The sequence below is a fragment of the Pithys albifrons genome, chromosome 8 (genome assembly GCF_047495875.1).
Source record: "Pithys albifrons albifrons isolate INPA30051 chromosome 8, PitAlb_v1, whole genome shotgun sequence".
Classification (NCBI taxonomy): domain Eukaryota; kingdom Metazoa; phylum Chordata; class Aves; order Passeriformes; family Thamnophilidae; genus Pithys; species Pithys albifrons.
This window is the reverse complement of record NC_092465.1, coordinates 21,222,207-21,248,134: the sequence shown is the minus strand read 5'-3', so window position 1 is coordinate 21,248,134 and position 25,928 is coordinate 21,222,207. Positions and strand designations below refer to the sequence as shown.

At 38.3% G+C, this 25,928-nt stretch overlaps 1 protein-coding gene across 3 annotated transcripts in view; it reads right to left on the bottom strand.

The window, feature by feature from the left end:
• Positions 1–25,871, bottom strand: part of DYNC1I2 (dynein cytoplasmic 1 intermediate chain 2) — a 28,748-nt gene extending 2,877 nt beyond the window's left edge. The window contains exons 1-14 of one of the 3 annotated variants that reach the window (XM_071562922.1): positions 25,723–25,871; positions 23,870–23,987; positions 22,357–22,471; positions 19,080–19,170; positions 15,033–15,092; positions 13,723–13,838; positions 5,014–5,103; positions 4,632–4,794; positions 4,441–4,540; positions 3,803–3,928; positions 2,728–2,874; positions 2,298–2,411; positions 1,827–1,960; positions 691–835 (exon numbers count right to left, since the gene is read on the bottom strand). In XM_071562922.1, the coding sequence (XP_071419023.1) occupies positions 691–835; positions 1,827–1,960; positions 2,298–2,411; positions 2,728–2,874; positions 3,803–3,928; positions 4,441–4,540; positions 4,632–4,794; positions 5,014–5,103; positions 13,723–13,838; positions 15,033–15,092; positions 19,080–19,170; positions 22,357–22,471; positions 23,870–23,977 (1,509 nt within the window). In that variant the 5' untranslated portion in view covers positions 23,978–23,987; positions 25,723–25,871. Of the gene's footprint in view, positions 1–690; positions 836–1,826; positions 1,961–2,297; positions 2,412–2,727; positions 2,875–3,802; positions 3,929–4,440; positions 4,541–4,631; positions 4,795–5,013; positions 5,104–13,722; positions 13,839–15,032; positions 15,093–19,079; positions 19,171–22,356; positions 22,472–23,869; positions 23,988–25,579; positions 25,660–25,722 lie in introns of those variants that run through there. The other 2 variants (XM_071562921.1, XM_071562923.1) reach the window with 2 other exon arrangements.
• Between the last annotated feature and the right edge of the window lie 57 nt (positions 25,872–25,928).

The window sequence follows — 25,928 nt, the reverse complement described above, 5'->3', positions numbered from 1 at the left end:
AAAATTAATGCTATTATTAGAGGCTTGCTTTCCAAAGCATGCAGCCATTTTGCTGGCTGCTTGCTACTATAAAACAATCAATAGCAAGCCAACATTTTAAGAGATTGTAAATTTAATGCATTAAGAATCTTGTAAATCAAGCCAGTGATAAGATAATTCAGTGACAGCACTTCAGACTGTTACTGGGAGATTCTAACTCTGCTTTTTCTGCTTTGCATTCCTCAGGGCAACAAACTAATAACAGGGAAAGAATTCATTCTGGCAATGGGAATGATATATTTCAATTGTGAGCCTCATGAAGTTTAACATCAACTGACATAAGTTTTAGTGCAGTTCCTTAGTCCTCCACAAAATTGTAGCAAAACATTTGCCTTATGAAGATATGAAGTAACTGACTTTTACAACATGATTTACCTTTGTTACATTGTAATCACTCTTGATAACAAAGGGCAGAGGGGTGACAAGAATGGTTCAGAAGTACACAAATGATGTTCAAGCTGAAAGCAAAGCTTTATGCTGTTAACTGTAGTTTGGCTCATCAGCTGTCTCCTCTTTGCAGGACCACAGCTTAAGAACCTCAGAGCTTCACACGATTTGACTTCAGTTCAGTGAACTGCCTTAAGTAGCTTACATTATAGCACCACCTTGTGTCAAGGGCTACGAAGAAAACCACTGAACTATCTAAGTTACCTTAGTTGTCCAAAGCTTTACTGTCCAGTCAAAAGAAGAGGTGACAAAAAGATGTGAGAAGTCTACAGGTCCAACTGCAGCATGGCAGTTGATACCTGTGATTGGTCCCTGGTGTCCTTCAAACATCTCACTGATTCCAGCTTTGCTGTTTTAGAATATACAACCAAGGTTAATTTATTTGGAAACTGTACATCTGCAGACAAAGATAGCACTGAAATGTAATTTCAATAGCCACAAGAAAATTTTGCTGCTTTATATGGATGTTGCCTACTGCAAAAAGGCTTCACCACCACAGGATCACAGAAAACCCGTCTTGAAAACAGACCTTAAGTTCAGCATCTATTTACTACTAACCCTCAGTGCCAGAATATACCCCAGGGAGAAGAGACTCATTCAGCAGGTACCAGTCCACACATTTAACTACATTGTCCTCCAAGCAATAGCTAAAACTTCCATTCACACAAAGAACAAAATCCAGTCCTAAGGAAGAAGCATAAAACTCCCACTGACTTAGAGAAGTTGCATGTACTTTATGGACACGGGGTTCAGACATAAACCAGTAACAATATATCCCTAATAGCCTCTATCAGGAGCAATGAAAAAGAAGGGAGGGAACACATGGGAAGGATGTTACACACAAGTGATACAATTTTGGCTATTTTGGAACCAAAAAGCTTTGCAGCGAGGGTGATGTGTATTTGAGATGAAACCTGGACACTCAATTGTATTTAAGAAAGCAATTGATAAGATACAGTGAGACAATTTCAAAATAGATTGAACAGCAGGAGAACAGCTAGCCAATTTAAGATTTGTGCGTGATGTTACTGTACAATTATCTACAAAACTGATACAAAGTTTGGGGAATGTTCTGCTACAATTCAAATGAATAAAACCAGAGTGACCCATGCTGTCGTTATCCACACAACTTACACCAATTCAATATTCCAACTTTTTCTGGTTTTAATGAAGCTCTGACTCAGGCAGAAGTGTGCTCTGGAATTCACATACAGCTACTCTGAGTTCCTTCAACATGAAGGAGAAAATAAGCACTTTAAATAATGTATGAGTGTAAAGCATGCAGGCACTCATCCTTCCACTATTTTTCTTTCCTCTGAATAATTAAAGTGTGTGTTTACCTGCCATGACGGCATGCAGTGTACACTGAGCCTTCTTCACTGCCAACAACAAAGTTGTTGACATCTCCAGCAGGGAAAGACATGCAGGTAACAGCCACAGCCTTGGACTGTTTGTGAACCAGCTCCATGCTATCCTGTAGTGAAAACATCAGCAACCTAATTTACAAAAAGAAACACTAACACCTACATAATCATTTATATTTTGCAATAGGGTTTTTTTAATTTTTATTTTTATAGATTGGGCAGGAATAAGGAAAGTTTCTTACTTAAATTGTTTTCACCACTAATACAAGTGCAACAAAAATAAACAAGAGGATCAACAGAAAATATTTGGTTCCATGGGTAGTGAAATACCAAGCTGCCTTAATTCTGTGTGTTGGGAAAATGTTGATGAATGTTTTTTAAGTTAGTTAATTTTTTTACAAAATATTAACCTGGAATAGATACTATATATACCCAAAGTTATCTTACCTGTGGTTGGGAAAGCATGTCCAGACTCCAAGAGCATATTTTCCCATCAGTTGAGATACTAATCAAATTATGAGCATTCTGGGTCCCAACAACATTCACACAGTACACTGGGTGCTAAGAAATGCAAAATACTATCAGAAAGGAATTTGCAGGTAATAACCAGTTCTGATATAATTAACATACAGTAAAATAAACAACTTCACCATTTAACAAAGCATAAAATATTAATCACAATCAAAAGTACAAATCCTACTCCCCTATAAAACTAATACTTGTTTTTCTGACGCTTTGATTTTTATGAATAGCCTGGCTCCCCAGAGTCAAAACATGAACTGAAATTAAGCATTATCAATCAAATGCACTGGACAGTTTCCTAGACATTAAATATAACTCAACAGAGCACAGTCCTGGAAGACATTTCACCTCCTACCGTGTGAGCAGCAGCTGAAAGTGGAGTTCTCTGCACTGGGGTTCTCTTATTGCTGCGATTATCCCACAGCACTATCTGACCTGAGTATGTGCCACCAACCACCAGATTGGGATGGAATTTTGCAAATGTAGCTGACATCACTGCTGACTGAAAGGAGAACAACAAACAACAAAATACACATAAACTACTGTTCAGTGACACTACATCTAAAGAAAACGAGGCCAAATATCAGAACAAGTCCTTTGCCCAGATTTATTCAATACGCTGTTTCACTGTCCAGTTACTTAGGGATTCACACCCCTTTGAGATCCCTCAATGGTCTTTTTAATTTATAATTATAAAATGAGGTTTTCCTCCTCTTTTCTTTTACATACATATGCCTGTATTCCTCCTAGCATAGGTGGTTAGCAAAGGAAGGGCCAGAAACACCCAAGATTTTAATAATATTTTGCCATATTCCCCGGTCATTTTCTTAAAGAATGTAGAAATACATTTTGATACAATGTTACTTTTGCAATCTGGGCTTTGACAGTAATGTGACAACTTGAGGTTAAATTTCAATTCAACTATGTAATTTTCCAAAATGACGAAAAAAAGGTGCCTCTCTCGGGCTTGGCATAATGGAAGAGATTTACATGTTTTTATCTTTCAGAAAACTACTAGAAAACTTCCAAGTGCCTTTTTCTTGATGCATGTTTCTAGTTTTCATCCTTGCTCTATCTCCTCAGGCTGTCTTCATCTTATTCAGTAAGACAAACTGTAGTAGCACACAATCCCACTCAATCCCCTTACATACAAACCTCTGTGGTTCAACCATTACACAACGTTTTGTTGTTTTTTAAATAAAACAAGAAAATCAGTTCTCAAACAGGGCTGAATGCTGAATGATGTCAAGAATTCTGAAACAGAATAATGTTTCTCAGCTGCAATCTCCAGGTATCAATATCTGCTGGCAAATAAATATGGTTAAAGTGAAATGCCAGCCCAGTGAAATTATTATATTGACAAACATGAGGAAGGTACTTGCCCAAATTCATCAAAATAAGATCGTGAGCCTCCCAAGACAAAATCATACCTGGCAGTGAAAGACATACTCTGGGGTAGTTTTCTTGTACTTCATATTCCATACAAGGGCCACCCCATCAGGCTCGTGAGGCGCATCCTCATTGTTGTTGTAGGAGGCTACAAGTAATTCTGGGTACTGCACAGTAAGTGAAAAAAACTCAAAGTAAGAAAGATGACTAGATAGTGGCCCAGATAATCCTAGAATGTTTGTTTTCTTTCACGAAAACAGGGTTAAAACCCACCTTACATTGCAAATGAATGAAAAACTATCATTAAGTTAAAACTGTAATCATTACTAATTTAGCTCATAAAAACAGCATTAATGGACAAATCAGTCTTGTTCTTTCACTATAACGTGCTTTCAACTGTAAAATCAGTACTTTCAAGTGAGCTTTATTTTTAGTGAAGCTCAGTTACCTATACAAAGCAGTTCATAAGCCAAACATGAATAGGCCAAAGACTTTCTTTCCAATACAAACCTTTTGCTACTTTTCACAAAAGATTAACAGCTCAGTCTACCTTTTGCAAACCATGGAGCATGTAAAGAACACATCTGGAAAGAGAGCCTGTATCAACTGTACTTTCTATTACAGTCAAATATGTAACAATTTACAAAGGTAACTGTTTAATCTAAGCATTGTTTTTTACCTGAGATGACCAGTCCAAACAACTGACCACACGATGCTTTGACCAACGTTCATCAAAAAACTGCCTGTTTAAGGACAGTTTTGCTCCTGCTTGAATCTCTCTATAAAGACAATCAGGAGATACTACTTAGAACATTTTTTTCAATTAAAAGTATTGGACATTCACAGGAAAGTATTCAACATTCACATTACCCTTCTTTGTCCTCTAAGTCTCTTCCACTGTAGTCAAAGAAAATGTTGATTTGCTCAGAAAGGGCTCTTTCAACAATCCTTGTGGAGTGGTCAAAGAAACTTAAAAATTCTTCAGAATGTAAAATTTGTTGTTTTTCCTCTTCTGTAAGCTCATGAGGGGCAGCTGAAAAAGATTTATATATACATTTTCAGAACTGCATGCTTTCACCAGCTCAAGAAAGAAAAACAGAGTATTTATCATAATTTTTAATAATTTCCACATTTTATATTTTGCTAGCTGATTGATATTTAACATCTTAATTTTAAATTAATGGTACAAAGTTAAATATTAATTGATGCCTTTCTTTACAGCACACTTGGAATGTCTTGAGGTGAACTGTACCTTCTTCCTCCTCCTCTTTCTTCAATGTTTTCTCTTCCTCAGGTTCAACTAATGGTTTTGGTGCAACCACATCATCTTCCTCTTCCTCATCTAAGGAGAAACATTACGGTGAGACTGTCAGTGTTCCTAGAGAGGAACAGTAACATTCCACATGAATCTCAAATAAGCTGATGTAAAATGCTATCATGCAGCTTAAAATGGTTGTATTTGTGAAATGCAGTCCCCAGGATAACCAAAATATCATTGGAGTACTGTCTACACCTGGGTTTTAGTTGCACTAAATTATGTAGTTGCACAAACTGAAATAAGACACACAAGACATTGTAAAGAATCTGAAGCAGAAACCTCTTACAGGCATTTAGGATTCCACAAAAACTGATGTGGTGGATGTGTGTTCTGTGTAACATACTGACACATTAATGCTGCAGAATAAAGAAAAATCAAATGTCTGAAGTAGTCTACAGAGCAGCTGCTTACTTGTGATCTGAAACCATCAGAGTTTAATGGGTCTGCTCATGGCATGAAGATGGCTTACATTAGCTTTCAGGTTGCTATTCTGAGAGGCAAATTTTGCTAAGGATAATAGCAGAGAGATTACATTTTTTCTGTCATTCTAGATGCAAGTCTTATTATCTGTATCACGTTTGGCAATGAGAACTTTACAGGAAAATGTGTTTTTCCTAATTGTAATGAATAGCATAAAATATTAATGTTTGGGAATACTGACAAGACTTACAGCACTTTCTGCACTTCTACTTTTTATTCTTTGAATACTGTAAACCAGAAAATACCTTTAAATTATTTAGTGTTGTGGAATATGTATTTCCTGGGTTTTCTTCACCCACTTTCTAGAATAAGCTTTTGAAAAGACTATTTTATTGGTTAAACAGCTATGTCATTGCTTATAGGGGAATGGCAGCAGGAGACTGCTGCATGCCTCATCACAAGTAATGAGCCAGCATTCAATAGGGACTGGGCTTGTTTGCTGCAGCCATCTCCCTGACCCATGCTCAAAGTTATCTAACACAAAAGGTAAAGAAAAAAAATCCACACGCATGCACACAAAAAAGGGTAAAAAAAAAGGGGGGGGTGGTGGTCAAGGGATGGGAACCAGCTGCCAAGCCATGGTCCCAGCAGCCAGGCCAGCTGACTAGATAGCAACAACCAGATGGTACTGCTGGGATTGTCTCTCTGCGATGAGGTGGCAATGGGATGGCACAACATTTTTCTGCCTGACTGCTTCCAATCATGTCTTTCCCCAATGGCAAGCCTGTGCAATTACCAGCACTCCAGGAGGTCTACAGACAAGTCTTTACCCTGCAAACAAAATACAGCTTGTAGGCCATACCAGCTGCCAAACCACACACATAGTGATAAGTTTAAAGAGGTCTGAAAATCTTTCTAACTCCATAGTATAGGCAATAAAAATATAACTGTACCTGCAGGAAAGAAAGCTTTAAATGACACTGTATAATGCACACAATAATACAAACTCCAACTTAATCAAAATGATAATGACGTATGCCAATCCCACATTACTTGAAATTGAGCGATTTTTATGTTCTGACAAGTTTACAGAACCAGGATAAATGGCATGAATGATTTCAATATATGCTCATACTTTTGAACCAAATGGTGAAGGTTAAAATCTTTCCTTTCAAGGGCCTCAATCAGCCACAAAGGAAAACAGTAATCACTGTCTTTTCAGCCAGCCCAACCGCATTTGTCAGCCCTTTCTCCGTCAATGCAGCCAGAGCAATCAACCTGCCAAACATTCAGAATGGAAAAACAATCTGAAAATACAGGGTATAATGCACCTGCCAGTGAAAATGGCCATTTCAAGAAAAGCTAGTGATCTCAGTGACCCTGCTGAGGAGGCGGTGGTGCAAAGGGGAAAGAACCCGTAAAAGAATTCTTAGTGATCTCCACTCTCTTGCACATTGACACTTCCTTACAAAGCATGCCAATTACAGCTTTTGTGCTACTTAAAAAAAATGAAAGCTTTTTTTGGCAAAATAATCACGCAGAGAAACAGAAAGACACTGCTCCTTTTCAGATGGATTCGCATGTACAGCGAACTAGTAAACTGAAAAGTGCGTAACTTGTAGCCATTCTAAAGAACGGAATTCTTAATGTCAAATCACTCTAGGTGTAAACAATGATTAATTAAAAAATGTAATACGAGTTAACACACATGATTTTGAGAACAACAAATACAGGATCACATATTCACATTACAATCACTTGGATAAAAACACCCCTCGTTTGCCTTGTCAATCAATCTTGCAGAATTAAATGATGCCTTCAAATTTATAAATTTGGTTTTGTGTCACCCTCGATACATTATTCTAGCTTTGAAAGTCGCAAATTAGAAATTTCAGCCCAACCCCCCATTAGTCATACTACACTGATTCTAAGTACCATTTTCAGTGACAGGAGTCAAATTCTTGTCAAAGTAGATGGTCAACCCCTCAGTGCTAAGTGACCTTCTAATCTACATATTTTATTCAAAAGATCATATAGTTGATTGCTCCTGCCTTTTAATGTTTGAAACATAAATGGCATATATTATACAGAGCTCTAAATTCCTTCATAGTACTTTCACTGCATACAGCCAGCTGATATTACTGCATTTAAATGCAGGATACAGTGCTTACTTTAATATTCTCAAAGTATCAGACTTGAAATTGAACATGTCATCTCACTGATTTATCTGTAACTACATAAATCTAAAACTTCTCTCTAAAGAAGAGTCACGTACAAACTTCCTCATTAAGGGACCTGGAGGGGAAAGAAACTAAAACAAAAAAGCTCCACATATGTAAGTTCTTGACCTCATTATCCAAAACTGGAACACTTTCGTATCCAAATCCAGGATGCTTTCTCACAGAAGTTTACAATCAAAAAGGCAGCATTAAGCTGTGGGACTGCAAAAGACAAGAGAAATGTCTGTTTTAATTACTTTTCCTGTCTGTCCTTAATCTTGAATTTATTTGATAACAGGCAAGATGCTGGAATTTGCACAGAATTGGCATAATAACAATGCATCGCCCAAACACTGAAGGGCTGGACATACTATTTCTGAAAAAGTTCCACATCTACTAAGTCAAGAACCCATGATAAAGTTGTGTACTGCATTTATTTCAAGTCAGCTTCCTAAATTTGGAAACCTTAATGGCACTCCTTAACTTCATCCTCCTTACTCATTATTGACTGTCCCTACTGGCATGTTATGCCATTTCTTTTGTCAGTCAGGAGACCAAACAGAATTTCACATTAAAAAAGGGCTGCCAAGACTCAGAAAAGTCATAGGGCCATGAAGACAGGACAGGCATTGTCACACCAACATATTAATGAATATTAATTATAATATGCTAAGGGCCTAGCACCATGTTGTTTCTGACAGGCAAGCAGGGGATCTAAGGTTACAAACTGGGCAGCAAAGTAGCTGCCATTTTTAGGCAACCTTTAATAGCAACAGATTTCTAGTCAATGAATGCTAAAAACAGATCTGATGAACCACAGAATTTTTACTTTAACATCAAAATTGTGATGTATTTTGGCAAGACAGAAAGAAAAGCGGTGCTATAAATTGGGCTGAACCTAGCAATAAATACTATGGAGTGGAGTTCCAGTTGTCTGAGTAATCTGTTGCTGCAGAGTAGGTTAATCAAAGTTAAATCGTCTGTGAAATGGGTGGCTTTTGTTAAGCTGAACATCTTCATATCAGGTTTTCCCATCTGTATTTCACTGCACATTTAAGGCATGTACTAGATAATACAGAATCATGGAATATTCTGAGTTGGAAGAGACCCACAAGGATCATACATGAATATACAAGGTCTGTTGTTTATTTTTAAAATATTAAAATGCATAAATGCTACATTTATCATAACATCATCCAAAAAGAAAATCCTATACACCATACTGTTATTACTCTGCTTAATATTTTAATTTTATGTCTTGGAGACATTAGCAGACAATTATTCCTCAGAGAGTGGAGCTTATACATTAATATTATCTGCCTTAGCTGTGACAGCTGAGCAAAATCATCTTCCCTAGAGGCCTATCTTTCTTTGGATTGACTACTTCAAGGATTTGTAACACATCTTTACTGGGTGTACGGGTGAGTAATTTCTTTCCATGGGATTTTGATCAAAAAGGAAAAAAGATCAAACACTACAGGAAACAGCAGTGTAACAAGATGTACAGGTGAAAAAAAAAAGAATTAACACCAATGACTACAATACTCTGTGTGGTGGCCAACACAGCGCCTGCAGAACATTAAGACATATACCAGAGTTCACACGTGAATTACACTCTGTTGTTGAAACTATTTCTGCTGCCTGCTAGAAAGAAATGAGTCTAGGAATGAACACAATTTCAAGTGTATTTTCAGATAATAGAACTGAAAAATCTGTTGCCAAATAGAGGTTAAATAACAGCCCTAATAACCAGTTGACCACACTAACTAAAAATCAGATCCCCCAAAACTGAACAATGAGGAAATCAGGAGAAGTGCTACACACAGCACCACAGGAAGTGAGAAATAGATGTAGATAGAAGAAAAGGGAATGTCAGAACAAGGATGATGGGGAATAGAGCAGCCTAAACACCAAAGTTATTACGGTAATGGCACACAGAGAGATGCTCAGGCTTACTAGTTATCAAATAATGGAGAAGAGCATCAAGTACGGTACAACACTTTTACCAAGCCAAAACAGATTTAATTGGTCTCTAAATAAAAAAGATGGTCATCATTACTGTATGTACAGAATGACAAACTTCCCAAAACAGGAACAGAACATGCCAAGAGCAAGGAAAGGGCCTATTTTCTCTGCTATATTCCTCAGAACAATGAACCATTTCATTAGTTCATTTCATTTCTTTTACATAACAAACACAGCTGCTACAGAAAAATAGGCTTAGAAGACTAAGGCTATTGAAAATTCAAGAGAAAAAAACAAACTGAAATTACGAGGAAAAACACTCCCCAACAAGTACTGCAAACTTACCTTCTAAGTATATTTTGGCTGTGAGCATCTCCCTATGAGAACTGGGAAACATGTTTATTAACTTCAATTGATGGGGAAATTGAAGATTCCATACTGTTGAGTATACAGGGAATGACTTCGTGTGGCAAAATCCTTACACTCTAAATACGATTCAACCTCTGACCTCAGTGAAACTGATTTCGAGGAGCAATCCCAATTTTACTGTTTTACAAAAAAAAAAATCAATCTTCCTAAGACAGGTAGTTTCTCAAATACTTTGAGGATGTAATAAAATAACATATTAGTACTGCATTAAAATAATGGAAGATGCAAGATCTGTTAGCACACTAACTGCCTTCATCTCCTAAGGAAGCTCTCACATTTCAAAATTAATTTAACTTCTACACTGAATCCCAAACAAGCATTTCCAAATGCCAGCTTTTTGTTGAGGACACGAAGTCTCTCCTATTCACCTCACTTGGTATGTGTTGCCATAAACAGTTCTGTAACAACTGGAAACTGTTTTAATCTAAAACTAGTTTACTTCTACTTCCTATCTATCTGGACAGGCTGGTTGTAGTTTGAACGTTTCCTAATTCTGCCAACAATGTAACTACAAAACCACCATGGCACACAGAATTGGAACAGAGAGAACTACTGAATTTGTTTTGTCCTGGGTTTGTTGTTTTTACTTACACCCCCTCAAATCACTGCTAGCACAATGAAACCTACAGTACAAGTGGACCTAAATCTGCAGAATGACTGCACAACATAGCTAATAAAACTGCTTCCGTTTTCCTTTATTCAAAAGCTCCAACAGCATTTTAAAATCTCAAGATATATCAAGGGTCCAGTTGATTTCATTTTATGAGGAAGTATGGACATAACCTAGCTCAGATGCAACTTGATGTACAAGGGAGCTACTTCAGGTGTAAATTCAGTGGCAAGCTCCACTTCTAAGTGTACTTTGCAAGGCTATTTTTGTTTAGAGTATCCGCACTCAGATAAAAATCACAACAATTTAAATTGTGAGAATACGAGTCTCTGAGATACATTTCATAGAATTTAAATTTATCTAATTGGACCCTGAAAATTCAGCATATTGCTTTTATCCATTGTTTTAAAGAGTTCCAAGCTTTCTTCCCACAATAAAAATCTCTTACCCAGTGACTCCTTTTTTGGAAGCAGCATGATTTACTTTTTTTTTAAACCTGTGTCCTATTTCAGATGTCATCATAAAATGTGAACACAGAACTTAGTTATGAATGTATTTAGGTGGTCTTAGGATAGACCTTAAAAACCTTTGACACTCAAATGATGAAAAGGCACCTGCAAAGTGAGTTTTGTGAAGCACATGTACATTAAAAAAATTTATGATGGCTCTCAAGAAATCAGTATTCTAAGGTGGAATGGATCAGGAGACAACACATGGATTGAGAGAGCTTTCTGGTAAATGCAGAATTAAAGATGACCACCTTTCCAACTCCACTCCAGTAAACCCCAACTACCGCCTATCCACTGTGAAACTCTGATCATACAATCCCGAGCAATTCCCACTGTCAGCAGGCAGCAGAAGTAAAACTCTTCAAGCACATGAACTATGAACTGCATCTTCGGATTCCACAGCCCTGAGAGAGGGGAGGGAAAAATGACCTGAGGGACTAGAGAAAGAAGATCTTAAGGGCACCAGGAAAGTGAAAGCAGGAAAACACCGAACACATATCTATGCAGGGAAACAGATAAAATGAAGAATGGAAGAGAAGCACAGCATATCCTCTGGCTCACTGAAGAATGAAGTTTGAAGGATATATCCTTGCATAAACACCCAAAAGCTGACATACCAAAGAACAGGAAAATGCAAAATTAGGAATGTAGAATTAGGTCCTAAAATTACTAGCAAAGACATATACTCAAAGTCAATCATATTAAACAACCAGGAGATTTTATTGTAGAACTACACATAGGTCAGGTCAATACTAGTATTTTCATTTGCAGCTAAATTCAAGTGTTTAAACACTGAAGAGCAAATTTATTGGCCAACCATATTTTCTGCAGAAAAACTTATTTTCTGAAAAGCAATCAAGTTATGAGAGAAAGAAAGCCTATGTTCAATGGCTGCATAAGTTAGTTCCTTCTTTTAAAACTCAAAGTATAAGCTCTTTGTATAAAAATTAAATTCTTAAGAAGTAGGTGGGTTAATTGCTAAGTTTGTTGTAAGGATACACAGCCTCCAAGTTGGTTCACAGATGGCTTGGGTTGCAAGTGACCTTAAGGATTATCTCGTTCCAACACCCCTGCTGTGGGCAGGGACATCTACTAGACCAGCTTGCTCAAAATCCCATCCAACTTGGCCTTAAACACTTCCAGGGATGGAGCAGCCACATCTTCTCTGGGCAACCTGTGCCAGTGTCTCACTATCCTCAGAGTAAGGAACTGCTTCTTAATATCTAATCTAAACTTACTCTCCTTCATCTTAAAGCCATTCCCCCTTGTCCCATACCCCCCTTTAGGTAATGGAAAGCTGCTATAAGGTCTTCATGGAGCCTTCTCTTTTCCAGGTTGAACAATCCCAATTCTCTCAAACTTTCCTAACAGAAGAGGTGTTCCATCCCTCTAATTATATTGGACTGGCTCCAGCAGGTGTGTCCCTCCTGTGCTGGGGACCCAAGAGCTGGATGCAGTCCTCCAGGTGGGGTCTCATGAGAGTTAGGCTGAGGGGCACAATCACCCACCTCCCTCAGTCTGCTGATCACGCTGCTTTTGATGTACCCCAGGGCACATTTGGCTTTCTGGGCTGCAAGTGCACATCACTGGCTCATGTCCAGCTTTTCTGCCACCAACCTTCCAAGCCCTTCTTGGCAAGGCTGCTCTTGATCTGTTCATCCCCAAGACTGTATTGATACCATGGGTTGCCCCAGCCCAGGTGCAGCACTTTGCACTTGGTCTTGTTAAACCTCATGAGATTCCCACGGCCCCACTCCTTGAGCTTGTCCAGGTCCCTCTGGATGGCATCCCATCCTTCAGGCATGTCATTAACAAAGATATGAAAAAACCCAATATGGACCCCTGAGGGACACCACTTGTCACTGATGTCCACTGGGACTCTGAGCCATTGACTGCCACCATCTAGATACAACTGCCCTACCTATTTTTATCCACCTAACAGCCCACCCACTGAATCTATCCCTTTCCAGTTTGGAGAGAAGGGTGTTGTGGGGGCCTGCGCCAAAGGCCTTACAGAAGTCCAAACAGATGACATGTAGCCCTTCCCTTGTCCACTGACACAGTCACTCCACTATAGAAGGCCACTACGTTGGTCAGTCAGAACTGGCCAGTGGTCATGTCACTGTCCACATGTACCAAGTTGTGTGTGGATTCTTAAACGTCATAAATGCAAAATATATCCCATTTATTTATCAGCTGTCAGCTAATAAAGCAACTCGATGTCTAGTAATCTAATATTTACTAGGAGTGTGAAAATACCATGTATTAATAGTAAGAGTGATGTTAAACAAATGCAGAATGACATTAACAGTTATAAGAAAGACCTGTATGAATTTAATAATAGAATTTATACCAATTATCTTACATATCAAACTTCATTTGCCTTATTAAGTTTCAAGATCACAAGTGCTGGTTCTAATTCAGTCAGTCATCATTACTATAATCGAAGAAACCAAAAAATAACTTAGGTAGTAATAAGTTAACCCTTCACCTTCCTTTGGCTGAGTCATAACAGGTGTTTGCGTCTCCTTTGTATACGTAACGATTTCCCGAGGAGGAAAGTCAACTTGTGTAATTTTGGCCATTCCAAGTTTAACAGGTCCACGTCTAAATAAAATAAGAGAAATTAGAAACAAAATTATCAATTATTTCACATTTTCCCTACAATACCCAGGTCATCATGTCACAGCACTGCTTAGTCAAACTTAAATCCGATAGAAACTTAATTTTGAAGAAGCCACACAATGATGACTAATATTTTATCATTATTATTTAAAATCACAAGCTATTTATACATCTGAGACAAAAAGAAAGATGTGTATATGTAAATATCTGGACTGTAGGATATAATTTTACATTTTTGCTCTTTGTGTTTGACCAGAGTACTGCCACTGATGTGGCACATCCCTGTTTTCAGTGGAACAGATCCGCTTCCAAGTCATGTTTGTACAGCAACAGTTCTAGGATTTTAAAGCTTGAAAACCAACTAGTTATTTGGAAGGAAAAAGCATTTCCTAGTCTTTTAACTTTGCTGCCCTTTTTTCTTCACCTCTAAGATAGTATTTAGAATGCAGAACTGCAAATCTAACCTCAACTCACACTGACAAGTGATTTATCCATAATATATTATTCCAGAGTACAATACTGAAAACCTCTGAGCTTTCCGGCTTTAGTTTATGGAAGATTCTATAAAGGCAGATATAGCTAGCATAAAACTACAATATATAATGTACTTCCAAAACCAGCAAAAAATTAACTCAGTCATTGTAGCTTCCCCTAAAAGCTAATTGCAGTATGTACTGTAGTAATACTGCAATGATCCAACCATTTACCTATATCAAATTTGATGTCTTATTACCTGCTACTCTCCTAAGATAAAAGCAGAAGAGCAACCTGTTTTAAAAGGTTTTGGTGAGCAGAATCATAATTCTTAGAGCACAAGACAGGTTTTACCAAGTGCTTATAATGAGCTACAGCTTTTGCAAGAAAATATGGGAGCTGCTCTGTTTTTAAATACAGTTATTCTAACCTTTTTATTTTAAATAAATGACTTCTTAAAGTTTACATTTTGTCAAAGAAAGACTCCAAGAAAAACACAAGTAAGTTTTGTTATTATAAATAAGCATTAATGTATATTAGGGTAATATAGAAACTTTCCATTGCAAGCAAACTGTACTGAGTCTAGAGACAGTGAATTTCTATTACTTACAAAACAACAACTTCAAGTCTTAAAGAAAAAATAAGTTCTTACACTTATCCATAGGCATATGAAAGAGTGAATAAAAGAAATCTATGAAATACCCCAGATCGGAATCAGAGTGGAGCTGAAGAACTGATGGATCAGTATCCCAATGCAGCGTCCTGGTACCCCAGGTTGAACAATCATGCAGCATTAGCAAAAAAGGCCAGAGATTAGTGAAGCAAATACACACTATGAAATTCTAGAGTTACAGCAAGCTTATAGTTATTCCATTATTCACAAGAAACAAGGCAATGCAACATCAGTTACAAGAAACTCAGCACTCAGTGCAATAACACATGCAGTAGATATAAAAGTTAAGAAGCAAATACAGAATTCAGAGCTATTAGCAAAGAATTAAACTATTTTAAAGATTGAAAGTTAAAGATCCACAAAAAATGTAGCCTTTATGAAACTCAAATAAAAATATTTTACATACTGACAAGAACCACTAAAAACTTCACGTTTTTTTTTAAATCTGTTCTGATTTGTTCATGTCATATGAATACAGATTGGTTAACATATTACAAACTTGCCGAGAGCAACAAATATGTGGAGGAAACTGTCATATTGGTAAAGGAAATGAGTCAACACAGAAGCCTTTTGGTAGCCGCGCAGGAAAGCATTTCCACTGGGACAGAGAACTGCTAGAGTTTCCAAGATGTGACATTGCAGTAATTATGGGTTAAGCACTGCCGTGGGCTTGTAAGTGTCATCTGAGTTAGAGCCAACTCCATTTAAGATACTCAAAATCTCTTAGAAACAGTGGGCCTCATATTAATAATACGTTTCAAAGTCATGTGAAATAACAAAAAGAACGGATCTATTTCAAGTTGCTTTTGTATCAAAAGAATTATGAAGGGGGAAATCAATATTCACTCTCCATTTTTAGCCTTCATCCCTTCTTCATAAATTTTCATGTAGTCTACTGGCTGCTACTGGGCTTAGGCAGAATTTAAAAACACACTTGTAAAAGAGAGTAACAGATTAACATGCACATTTTTTTATGACATTCTCAAATGTTATTATATATATATGTTTTTTAAAACAATGTTTATGAATAAATAAAATAAATAAAAGATAATTTTACATTATCATCCCATACATGGCAACTTCGCTATAAACCAGGTGCAGAACTCCTAAAAGCACAGTTGATATCAAAAATGTACACACAATGTCATAAAAGCTCATAAATAGGACTGTGTCATGCACTACCTTATTCTTGTAGAAAGGATGCAATAAAAGTATTAATCATCATAGTTTAATTAAGAACTACACATCCACTGTCGACATAGCTAGCAAATCAATTGCATCCACAGCACTAACTTCACACCTAAATCTCCAGAACATTTTCATATCTTTTGTTAATCAGAAAACACATCATTTTAGCCTAAAGTCAATTACCTTGAGTATACTTATTTGTTAGATCTCTGCTATTGTTCTTGACCAAAAAGATGTAAGCTTGGAGTTTAATTTGGTGCCTCAGACTTCAAACTGTACATGGCATTTCATGCTGTTCAAACACAATTGAAAACAAACCAACCCCCCAACCTTCACGTTTCAAAGGGTAACAGCTACAGACACAAATGCTGCATCCCACAATACTAGTCAAACATTTTCTCAACTTTTTCAGTCCCATTTGAGAGGAACGTGGGGAAAGGGTTACAAATATAAAAGGCACCAACTTCTGCACCTGCTTAAGACCTAGCCCTTAACGAGGTAGCATTCCTGCTTTCAAAGCATTCTTTTCACTTTCAACTCTTGTTACTTCAGTGGTGCCAGAGACTGTCTGTCTGTTAAAACAGCTAAAGTCAACAAGCAGTACAAGCAAGAGACACAGCTAAATGTTTCTCAGAGATACTATTTTGAAATAATGGTAACATTCAGGGATAAAATTCAATCATTACATATGTACCAAAATGATGGAAAACACTTTCTTTAGTTTTCCAGTTGTCTGTTATGCCTTAAGTTAAATGAATTTATCTACAACCTTCAGTGAAGTGCCAATTCTTCCACATATGTCTGAACTTCTCTGTACCTGGGCACATTCCTAATGCTTCCTATATACCTAAAAAGTTTTTTCTGCTTTTATACTAATTCTATGAAGCACCCCCTTTGCCTAAAAGGAAACCATCTGCATTAATTTCTAGTCTTGAATTTATACTCTTAACTGGAGAAAAGAGAAAAAACAGGATCAAAGTAGGAAACACCTCTTTACTGATGAAAATAAAGCAAGACAGATGGAAGTAACAGAAGGAACACAGTCTGAGCACTATTCTACTAATTACTGAAAGAGTTACTGATAAGATTCAGCATCACAGAAGAGGCTTTCATAACACATCTCATATTGATATGTGTCACCTGTGAAACACCAGGTTAAAAGTCAAGCAAAATCACAGAGTCCAACTTTCGGGTTCAAATGTATGGGTACATTTAGAAATGTATGAACTTGCACTAATAGCCTGGGACACAGACACCCGTTTTCGGGAGGAGGGGAAGAGTGGCTGGAGAACAAGGAAGGTAACTCCAAGAGGGACTCTACAATACCTTCAGTTTAGCTGTACATTCACACCTTAAGGACCACAATCTTGAGACAGATTTAAAGTTTGAAAAGGCATGAAGCTACTGAACCTTAGGAGATGAGTTTTCTCAAGGTTTCATAACAAAATGCATGCATACAACATTGTGTTACTATGTTTGAGAACATACAATCAGAGAGCACAGTGTCCTGATGAGGCAGAAATAAATTCAGCACACAACATGCTGTTCAATTACAGGTATGTGGCCTATACATACTGTTTCATACTGAATTTAAATTAGGTATGAATGAAGTTATTTTCTTTAAAAAAGACATAATCAAATACTTCTTGTTTTTCTTCCAGATAGTGAATTTAAATATAACATGATAATGATTTAAAATCATTAAAATCTGCTTTTTACGCAGTTAAGGAACAATTACATTGGTTCTTAATTAACATGAGGGACAAACAAGATCGCATGTGAAACTATTAAAAAAAAGTTTGGGTTCATTTCTGCTGCCTGATGCATTCTCTGTTTTAACTTAATGATTTCTACTTAAAAATAGGCACCATGAAACCACTGTCCAGGTCATTAATATGTTAAATATTTTCAATTAAGATTGTATTTACTTATGCATGCACAGTCCACATGCACATAAGATGTCACTGCAGTCTTTATTAAAAGATGTTTGAAAGCAGTCTAAGTATTCACTTCTTCTCCAAAACAACTATTCACACAAGATCAAAAGTAACTGATAACTGCTGCAGTTACTGTGCTTCAACTAAACTTCATTCACAATGCATATTCAGTAAATTATAAGCACGCAAACTTAACTTACTGAGAAAATATCTTACCAATATTAATAGGCAGCTACTGCTTTTCCTCACAGATTGTGCATGGGAAACTGTAGAAATATCCTTTGGAAGTTGTGTTTCCCACCTTATCACCCATATATCAGCACTTTGAATATCTAACAGAAATATTTATCTGACTCTCCTTTACAGCAGCACGTCTCAAACCATCATGCACAAAGCAATGGTCAAACAGATGTGGCAACTACGGGCACTGAAAAAAGGCCAAAACAACTGTGGCTGTACTAAGATGAGGTTACATTTTGGTAAAATGAGAGATTGTGAGTGCTGTAGTTGTGTTACACAGATGGCTGTGAAGTGAAATAACAAGAAATAGGGTTCTGAGTAAAGGAAAATTAAAATCAGAAGTAATGCAAAGTTTGTAGATGTTATCTTTTACTAGAGCAACCAGGACTGAGGAAAAAGGGAAATGCACCATCATCCATACACATCCTCCTTTAGAAAAAGCTGGGAAGAGCCCAGGAGGTTAAGACTTTCCCAGTTTGTTGCTGTCCCAAGACATTCCTTTTACCTTAAACTTGCAAGTTTAAACAACTTCACATTAATGCAGTTGCATTTCAAATTTTGAAGCAGAGCACTTCTGCAGAACAGTCACTTATCCTGCACACTGTAACCTCACAGTACTATAATCAAGTAATTAACCTTGACTCCTTCTAAAGTGTAATTATTCAGAATACAAGCACTGAGCAAAGGGACACGACAAGGAAAGTGACGTACCTGGATCCCACAGCACCATCCCCGGAGTCCTGGCTCCCAGCCTCACTTGGCGTGCTCACAGATTTGGAAGATGGAGAGGTAGGAGGAGGGACTAAATAGTGAAACAGACAGGTATCCGCTGTTACTACTCGCAGAGGTTGCACAGCTTAGGATGTTTTCAAATTAATTTAAAATGAAGTATTAAAAAAAGTGATGGCAAACAAAAAATACATGGATGAAAATGAACAGTAGAAAGAGAGGGGAAAAGACAATGTTAACAATTCATGCTGGACTTTCATGCAATTGTTTGGCATTTATGCATCTGGGGCATACAAAAAAAACATGGAAGGAAAGACATATAAGAGAACATGAATTGAAATAATATTTTAAACTGAACTTTTGACAAATGATGACACTGATTTTCAAAGGTTAATTTCCACTAGATCATGCTGCTTAAACGTAAAAAGGTAGTTGTTAACACAGCTTTGACATTAGTATTTCTTAAAAACCAGACAATTAAAGTGTTAAACTGACAATATTGTTTCAATATGTATGATCATCAAAATGTGGACCAAAACAGTGGTTTTGTCATGCAGCATGCTGCTATTTTTGTTCTAGTTTGAGTCAACTCCATATAAATCTTATGTATTACAATGAAAGTTCTAGTGTTGGTTTGTAGGATGATTTTTCACTTGACAGTAAACAGTCTGGTCCTGCAATACTGAAACTTAAGAGTCATTTCATTTTCAACATAGAAGTGAACACTGCATTTATCCTTTAAAAAGTAACATTTTTTTATAACTGATACGTAATAGTGAATGGTATCATGCAATCTGCTACAAATACAAAGCTATTTTGGTATTTCTTTCAACTTCTTTTAGAAATAATCAAATTTATTATTTAATGAAACTTAGGGTTTACACTTTACAATCACGGGCCTCACATGCTTTATTTTTCAGGAATATGTTAAACATTCACTGCTTAGCAAACCTTAAAAAATCCTTTAATAAGCTCAACACAAATTATGTACATAAATTGGTATCTACTCTGTCAGGGGTCAGGCATGGGAAAACTCTGAATTTAGATCTACAAGACTTCTGGAGAATTTCCTGAAATCACAAGTATATTGTTAATTCTTGAGCATTTTTCCACCCCATCCCAAAACAGAGACATGACTCTGGCTGACAAAAATTCTCCCCTAATTTTACAAAACCTGCAGTGAATTCTTAAATTCTTTTAAAAAATTCATCCCTCCTACAAGAAAGACTCTTTTATAGGCCTAGAGTTGTATTTCACAAATTCACACACAGGCTTTATACTAGTATTTATATAAACAGGGGTGTGTAAGAATATATACATTCTTCAACTCCTCATTGCCACGCATGATTAATTTCTCCAATGGAAACGCCCACAGGCCCTTCTGTCGCAGTTTCTGTGCATCAGGAGGGCGCTGACACTGAGGTCGCTGTCCCACTCACAGGATGGGCGGTCCGCAACCCCAGCGCTGGTGCTGCACCGCCCTCTGGTGGGAAAGCGATTTGCGGGAAAGCCTTCCCGAAACTGAGGTGAACCCCATGAAAGACCAACAGTCTTAGGACTCACCTACCCCAACAGACGATTCAACGACAACACCTTCTTGAAAGTAATTGTGGTTCATTAACTTATGGCTTCGTATATAACAAGTACGGTACACAGCAAACCCACACTGACATTGCTCTGGTCCCATCCGAGCTATCCCTCCCTGGCAGCTGACAGGACGGGAACTGTCTTAGGAATTTTTAACATAATATTCTATGAAGGAAACTTATGTCAAGCTATCCACCTCCACTAACAATGTGAGCACAAGCTTCCTGCACACCAAGGAGCCCAGCCATGCGCTTCAGTTCAGGGACAGGATCACTGTAACTGCCAGTATCCACTCAGCAGAAAAGGAGACTGTGCCTTGGGCTTGCTAAATGAGAGGTACCAAGTAGGACATACTAGAGCTTGACTGAGGATCCACATCAGATCTGGTTGTCTTGAAAGGGAACAGAGTGAACTACCTGCAAATCTGTGTCCATTGAAGGCTGTGGTTAAGCAGATGCACAGTGGAATTAAACACAACACACAGGGCTGTGTCCACCCCAGCCTTGCCCGCCAGCACCTCCCAGCTCCTCATGAACAGCTACTGAGGCTATGCAGTGACTTGCTGTGAGGACTGACTATTCTGTGGTTTTTAGATTCTCTCATAGATTTGAAATAAAACAACAGCCATATATATACATTTCTACAAAAGTCTCATCAACTGCCTTAGCAAAACCTCATGCAAGGGAAGTGTTCAACTATTAGTCTGGCAAACAAAATGTGTAGATCAGAACTGATCACTTGAACAACTGTGCCAGTGCTAACACAGCCCAAATGCCTTCTCTCAACTACAAGAAGAGTTTGAATTACCAGAAATGACTGCTGTGGCTGTTGGAAAGGGAACAGCTATAACAGTGTTTATTCCACATTTGCTTTTCAACTCTTGAGGATTGTGCAAAAGCAATTATGAAAATACAATCACATATATACCATATCCATAAGAAATTATTATCCCTTTCTTATTTACAAACCCAGATGAAATGAAGCCTCACCACTGAGGCAAACTGATAAGCTTTAAACTACTTCAATTTCAGGGCCAGAGACAAAGTGGAATTGAATTGTCACACTCTTTGCTGACATCCTTCAGACCAATGAGTCTATGTAAAGGCAAAAATCAGCAGACAACATGCTAACATGTCCAAGAGCTGCACAGGTATCAGTCATCACCTTTGGCAGTTAATTTTTCTCCTTAGCCTTACTATTGCAAAGTCAGTCAGATATTTGAGATAAAATTACAGTGTAAAAGATGCAGAAAGGAAAAAAGCCAACTCCAAACAAAACTATCAACATTAAAATTTGGCATTATGAAAAAGAGTAAGGAAAAAAAGTACAGAAGAATCATGTGCAGGGAAAAAAGAAAACACATGATATTTATACATTTATGTATTTAAACTAAAATACTTCAAATAACACACTAAGTGTCAAGAGTGTATTTTATAAATGAGTGTTATGTGTACTGAGGCATATCACTTAATGTTTATACCAGATCATGCTGGACAAAACAGTATAAAAAACAGACATGTATACCCACCCTCTCAAAAGAAAAGGCAGCCAAAATGTGATATAAATACCTCGACCCTAACAAAAACAAATAAACCACTAACACAAAACCCCCAGACCACCCCTATCACCCAAACCCAAAACATTTATCTCAAACAAATATTAACATTCCTACCAACAGGAGACTCGGGCGTCAACCCCATGCTCTGCAGTAATGCCTCAGCTTCTCTTCTCTTCTTTTCAAGATCAGATTCTTCTTGTACAGGAAGAACTTCTTTCTTCTGGTCAGTCTGGAAGTAATTCAGTAAGTTACAGCATTTAACAGCATTCAACCCCTTCATTTATTTCGAGACCTCCTTGGGGCTTTTTGTACTTCTGAAACCCATCATCATGTAAGTTAAATATTTCAGTCCAGTAATTGTGATGGTCCTTTTTGTAAATAAAGTAAACAGACAGGAATAACAAAGTCCTGTAGCTTTGGTGCTGTCTTTAAAAGACACTTATAAACATCCAAAAAGCATCTGCTTATTTGCCAAAATGATTGACACTTCATAAGATTAAGAATACTTTTTTAAAATAACACTAAGCACTGTAAAATGCAAAGACTCAAAAAATCATTTATCTACATATGACAATGTTTAAGAGACACAGTCATGTTCCAATTTTGAAATGACAGTAACTGTGTCAAGTAAAAGTAGTTTTCTTTGTGTTATTCTCTGCTAGATTAAAAAATAAAGTACACTCCCATTCTCTTTAATTTAGAAATAATGCAAGCTCTACCATGAAAGATGAACACTCTGTGTCTTCCTACACTCATTTAACTGCTTTTTTTAAAAAGCAATTTCCAAATTTTAGATTAATTTCCCAACTGATAAGCTATTGCACCACATGTTGAATCTCAGATACAGGCAATACATTATTACAAGATGATTAGAACATAATTTGAGACATTTCCCTCTCCTTTTCTGCTTGAATCATGTAACTGGCAGCTACCCAGCCTTCAGCCATGTGCTAATGTAGAACAGCAAGCCAATCATAACCAAAACACAAACAAGTCTTGAAAAAGCACCCCAAACACCAAAACATTCCAGCAGAAGTTTCTTTTATAAGGCATGATCTGCATTCAGGAGAAATGGCAATAGATCTCTGAATGTCACATACTTCAGCAGAGAGAAATCCAGAAGACAATGTTAACAAACCAAGTCTAACACACAAATACCATACACATCCTGAGAGTACGGATCTGACTTTAAAATTCAGCCTATAGATGGGTCAAAGAGCTCCGGAAGACTGTAGCACACTGTTTGTACAATAATACTGACAGACAGACATTCAGACAGAGTTCCTGTGGACTGTACTTCAGAAATGAGTTCTTTAACACCATCCCAACTCCTTAAGCGGAGCTTTCATGCAATAGTTTATTGTGATTCAGTTAATGAGTCACATGCACACAAAGAGTTTTAGAAATCAGAAATTTATGATTGTGTAAGATTTTAAAAAGTAAAACGAATATCTAACTTATCTTATGGAAAATTTATCAGAAAATGAAGTGCTAAATTTGCATTGGCACCATCCATTTAACACACACTCCCAGAGCAGTATGTAGCAAAGGATTATGTGAATCTACCCACAAATTTTGGGCAAGTTACATATGCAAAGTCAAACTTCAAAAGAAAATGATTTCTTACTTCTTTTTTCTTTCTTTCCTCTTCCTTTCTCTTCTTCTCCTCTCTGATTTGAGCTAATCGCTGCTTCTTTCGCTCCAACTCCGCCTTCAGTTCACTTTTGTCAGACATGGCTGAAACACTGATAACAGAAATCCTATCACTGCTTGGCTTTTGCTTTGTTTGTTTGGGTTTTTTCGGTTTTCAGGGGATTTTTTAAGACAGCAGCTTCCCTTGAAACAAGCTATGCTTAAAAAAATTACAATTACAACAGCTTACCACAACCTTTTACTTTATACTGGAAAGTCAGTAATAAATAATAATAATAATAATCATCATCATCATCATCATCACATTCCTATTTCCATTTTTCTTTCCCTTAATGCATTCTCAATACTAAAGGGATTGATTTTAAAACAGAACTGACATGGTGACAGCATCCACTCCTAAGGTAGTTCTGATGGTGTTTGAAGGAATTACTTTGAAAGAAACATCAGGCACTGAAGATGGGACTATTTCATCTTGCCATAGGATTCTGTACAGCTATAGAGCCAGCTGAGACTGAAAACAGCAAGGAGAGCACCAAGACAGTACTTACCTTGCTCTTTTCACTTCAACAGCTAAATATTGGCACACTGTAACTTAGCAGTGTGTAAGGTATACATACCACTGAATGATTCCAAATAAAGACTTATTAAAAGATTTAATAGGATTACTGTACTTGTACTTACAAGGCAATGTAAGTACAAGTGTGATGGTCAAAGAAATCTTAAAGATATTGTGTGTTATCAATTTTTTTCTCCAAACTTTTCACACATCATTAAGAAATCTGTGGATCTTTTAATGACCAACATGCTACACAAAGTTTTGCTACATAACTAACTCAAATACAGACAAGAAGGTCAACAACAAAAGGTGGAAAACCCCTAACACTCAGAACTTCACAAAGATTTAGAACATAGGTAGGAAAACTCTGTGAATGGGCTAAGTGAAGAAAACCTTAATTTTACTGTTTTTAGGCAAATCTAAGTCAGCAAAGAAAATACAAGAGTGGTTCTACAACAAATGAGTGAACTGTAAGTGCTTTCTACACCACGCTTTACAATGAGGATACAAGATCGTGCATTAGTAATGTAAGTATGCACTAATTCAAAATTAAGAACACCTGCAAGTGTTTGCAAAGCACACCTAAGCAAGGCTCGTACGTCTACCCCAACATACTCAGTAGTATGTGCATTGGGGTACATGTACGTATTCCTTCATGTCGCCTGTGAGCATTTAAGTGCTAATTAATTAATTAATCAATACACGACGGTCGTTTTTTTCAAATGGCCTTCCCGTATCCCTTTAGCGCAGCGCCAGAAGGCGCTGTCACTGCCCGGCCCGCCGTCCCCGCCCGCATCCCCGGGGAGAGCGGCCCCGCCCGGCCGGGAGCGGAGAGGGCACGGCCTCGGTGCCGCCACAGCCAAAGGCCCCGGCGCAGGCCCACGGGGCCCGCACAGGGAGCGCGCCCGGTGCCGCCGCAGGTCCCCGCACACCCCGCGGGGCGGCGGCACCCCCGGCCTCTCCCGCTCCGTGAGCCCGACCCTGGCCGCCTCCGGCCCCACCCTGCGGCCGCGGGACGGAGCGCTCGCTCTGCGGGTGGCAGCGGCGTCAGGTGCGGCTCAGCCCACCCGGGCCCCCGCACCCCTCGGGGACCCCGCACCGCCCGGGACCCGCACCCCCCGCACCCACCGCGGCTCCCGCACTCCCCGCCCCGCTCAGCCGCGCCCCTTCCGCGCCGCACAAAGGCGCCGGCAGCGCGCGGGCGCCGGGCTACGGCGCACGCCGAGGGACAAGCTAGCCCTGATGGCGTTGCGAGGTGAGCAGGTACTTACGGGAATTGCAGAAGGACAGGAAGGCCTGTGCAGTAGGACACCCAACGCCCCGCGCCGTCAGGGTGGGCGATCTGAAAGCAACTCAGACACGGAAGGAGCACGAACAGACGTGGGGACGGGACGCTTTCCGGGGCCCGGCACCGCGCCCCTCCCGCGGGGCGTGGCTGGGGAGGGCGTCCGGAGAACAACGACGTCCAGCATGCACC